At 63.7% G+C, this 3,295-nt stretch overlaps 2 protein-coding genes across 2 annotated transcripts in view; both read left to right on the forward strand.

Annotated features, from left to right (window-relative positions):
- MAP4 (microtubule associated protein 4) overlaps window positions 1-3,295 on the forward strand; it is a 241,347-nt gene that overhangs the window by 96,359 nt on the left and 141,693 nt on the right.
- LOC109368063 (zinc finger protein 282-like) overlaps window positions 34-3,295 on the forward strand; it is a 7,748-nt gene continuing 4,486 nt past the window's right edge. The window contains exons 1-6 of the mRNA XM_031554010.1: window positions 34-1,202; window positions 1,334-1,420; window positions 1,528-1,641; window positions 2,383-2,526; window positions 2,617-2,748; window positions 3,193-3,293. Coding sequence (XP_031409870.1) covers window positions 839-1,202; window positions 1,334-1,420; window positions 1,528-1,641; window positions 2,383-2,526; window positions 2,617-2,748; window positions 3,193-3,293 — 942 coding nt within the window. The 5' untranslated portion in view covers window positions 34-838. The remainder of the gene's footprint in view (window positions 1,203-1,333; window positions 1,421-1,527; window positions 1,642-2,382; window positions 2,527-2,616; window positions 2,749-3,192; window positions 3,294-3,295) is intronic.

Raw genomic sequence — 3,295 nt, forward strand, 5'->3', positions numbered from 1 at the left:
CCCGCCCCGTTGCCGCCGCAGGATGGAGTGACCACGTGGGCGGCGCTGGGCGGTGGGCCGGGGTGCCGGGCGGAGTGGTGACCCCGGGGGGGTCTCTTCCAAACGCTGTGCCGTGTGAGCGGGTGCGGAGATGGGTTGGGGGTCGGGGAGGTTTTTTCCAGCTGCAGTGAATCGCAGGTGGCACGTGGGGACATCCCGGGACTGTGCACGTGTGGGACACTGTGGTGGGGCTGGATGGTCCTGGAGGCCTTTTGCAATCTTTGTGGCTCTCAGAGTTGGCACGATGGGATGGGATGGGATGGGATGGGATGGGATGGGATGGGATGGGCTGATGGGTGGCTGGTCGTTGGAGAGGTGATCTTCCATCCTCGATGATCCTCTGATGATGCGGAGGGGGCGGTGGTGGGACCTGGTGATCTCAGAGGTCTTCTTCAACCTGCATGGTTCTATGGAACTCGGGGTGGTGGGGATGGCTGGGCGTCATCCCAGAGGTCTTTTCCAACCTTCGTGGTTCTGTCATTCTGTAATTCTCAGGGTGGGGGGGTGGAGGTGGGTCACGGTGGGACTTGATGGTAGTGGAGGTCTTCTCCAACCAGAAAGATTCGATGGCTGTAAGAGCAGGCATGGTGGGGACGGGTTGGTGGTCGGACGAGACGGTCCTTTTTGCTCCAAGCTCTGCGATTCTGCAGCCCCGTGACTCGTGCTGCAGCCCCTCCCGGGGTCGGGCACAGAACGGGGTTGGGACGACGCGGGGTCACAAGGAGCAGCGCTGCCGCGGCCCCCCAGCCCGTGCCTCCCCACGCAGGTGCAGGAGTGGAACGTGGAACCCCCCCACCTGATGCCTCTGCAGCCACCGCTGCTCCCGGAGCGGGCGCACGTGAGGGAGGCACAGCTGCACTCAGCCGAGGCGTCGCTGTGGACGGTGGTGGCCACGGTGCAGGCGATGGAGAGGAAGATCGACCTGCTGGCCACCCGGCTGCTCAGCCTGGAGGGCCGCTCGGGAACGGCCGAGAAGAAACTCCTGGACTGTGAGAAAACTGCCATGGAGTTCGGCAACCAGCTGGAGAGCAAATGGGCCGTGCTGGGCACCCTCATCCAGGAGTACGGGCTGCTGCAGCGGCGGCTGGAGCACGTGGAGAACCTGCTGAAGAACAGGAACTTCTGGGTGCTGCGCCTGCCCCCGGCCCCGCGGGGAGGTGCCCAAGGTGGGGCCGTGCCGGGACAGGATGGGGGCAGGGGGTCCCGGAGCCCATTGGGACGGCAGCGCTGAGCTGCAGGCTTTTGTCCCTTCAGGTGCCGGTGACGTTTGTTGACATCGCCGTCTACTTCTCGGCGGAGGAGTGGAAGAATTTGGAGGAGTGGCAGAAGGAGCTGTACAACAACCTGGTGAAGGAGAACTACGAGTCGCTCATCTCCCTGGGTACGCGGCCCCATTGGGCCCATATCGCAGCGGTCCTGCTTGTCCCCCACCGCTGTCACGGGAGGGCCCGGCCGCTGCTGTGACACGCGTTGTGTCCCCCCGAGCAGATGCAGCACTGTCCAGGAGTGACACACAGCCCCGGCTGGAGCGTGGGGACGTGCCCTGCGTGCCCGAACAGCAGGACCTGGAGCAGCGCGAGATGCCGGCAGATGCCTGTGCGGGTGAGGCACAGTCTCGGCCCCAACCCCGCTGCCTTTAGGGTGCACACATCCAGCATCCCGTCCCTACAGGCTGCACTGAGGCCATCCGGTCCCACCGGCTGTGCTTGGTCACCCATCCCCATTGGACGCCCCATGGTCACCCATCGCTTTGGCATACCCTGGTGTCACATGGCCCCACGTGCTGGGCTGTCGTCAGCCAACACCATCCAGTAGTCACCTGTCCCCATGGGATGGATGTCTGCTGGTCACCCACCCCCATGAGATGTCCTGTTGTCACACAACCATACGGGATGTCTGATGGCCACCCGTCCTTATCACGTGTCCCACGGTCACCTGTCACCATGGGATATTCAGTGGTCGCCCAACCCTGTGGGATGTCCCATGGTCATCCAACCCATGGGCTATCCTGTGCTCACCCAATTCTGTGGGATATCCAATGGCCACTCATCCCTTTGCGATGTCCCATGGTCACCTGTCCCTGCAGCATGTCCTATGGTCATCTGTCTTCTTGGGATGTCCCATGGTCACTCATCCCCATGGGATGCCTCATGGCCACCCGTCCCTATGGGATATCCTGTGGTTACCCAACCCTATGGGATGTCACATGGTCACCTGCCCCTATGGCATGTCCTATGGTTACCCATCCCCACTGCTCCCCCAGGGAGCTGTACACGGTCCCGTCACTGCTGTGGGACGGGGACACCCCGAGGCAGTGTGTGGGGCTGTGTTGGGTGGCCGCAGCCCGGCGCCGGCCAAGTCTCTCCTTGTGCACAGAGCCACTGATCTCCACTTCCGACATCCTGTCCCGGATCAAGCAGGAGGTGGCATTTGTTGGGGAGCAGCAGTTTGGGGAGGACCGGGGGATGCCCACCGACCCCTGTGCAGGTGAGGTCTCCATTGCCCGCAGCATCTGCCGTCCCTCGGTGTGGTCACTTCCCCACAGCCTCACGTCCCCATCCCTGTCCTTCCCCACAGGTGCAGACGCCCTGATCACAGCTCACGACTTCTTGTCGTGGATCAAGCAGGAGGAGGAACCGTGCGTCAGGGAACCCTGGGAGCTGCCAGAGAGGGAAATCCTGCCCGGTCCTGTGCCTGGTCCTGGCCCCGGTGAGCAACACCCCACAGCCACTACAGGCTGTGCCGATATGTGCTGGGGTTTGGCCCCCATTTTGCCCCAGTGGGTGTCATGGTGGCAGTGAGGCCATGCCCGTGTGGTGCTGTGCTCTGGTGTTGATGTGGGTTGGGGGTGGCACTGGGGAGACCCCATTGGGGTGCCCCGATGGGCAACGTGGTGGCAGCGAGGACGGCCATGCCCGTGTGCTGCGGTGCCCTGGTTGAAGCAGGAGTGGATTTTAGGGTGCATAGGCCGCTCTGTGCTGAGGGTGCACCGGGGTCCACATTGTGCCCGTGACCCCAGTCCTTCCGTGGTGAGGATGCACTGGAGACCACGTTGTTCCCATGACCCCAGTCCTTCCATGCCGGGGATGCTGGAGAGCACGTCGGTACGGCCCCAATCCCCGCCAGCTGCTGACCAAAGCTTTCCCCCCACAGCCGGTGAGGGGCTGCTGGTGAAGATGGAGGAGCAGCGCTGTCCCCGCGCCGAGCCCCCCGAGGAAGTGCTGCCGGGCGCCTCGGGCGAGCTGCTCTTCCCAGC

Source organism: Meleagris gallopavo, chromosome 6, assembly GCF_000146605.3.
Source record: "Meleagris gallopavo isolate NT-WF06-2002-E0010 breed Aviagen turkey brand Nicholas breeding stock chromosome 6, Turkey_5.1, whole genome shotgun sequence".
In the NCBI taxonomy this organism is placed as follows: Eukaryota; Metazoa; Chordata; class Aves; order Galliformes; family Phasianidae; genus Meleagris; species Meleagris gallopavo.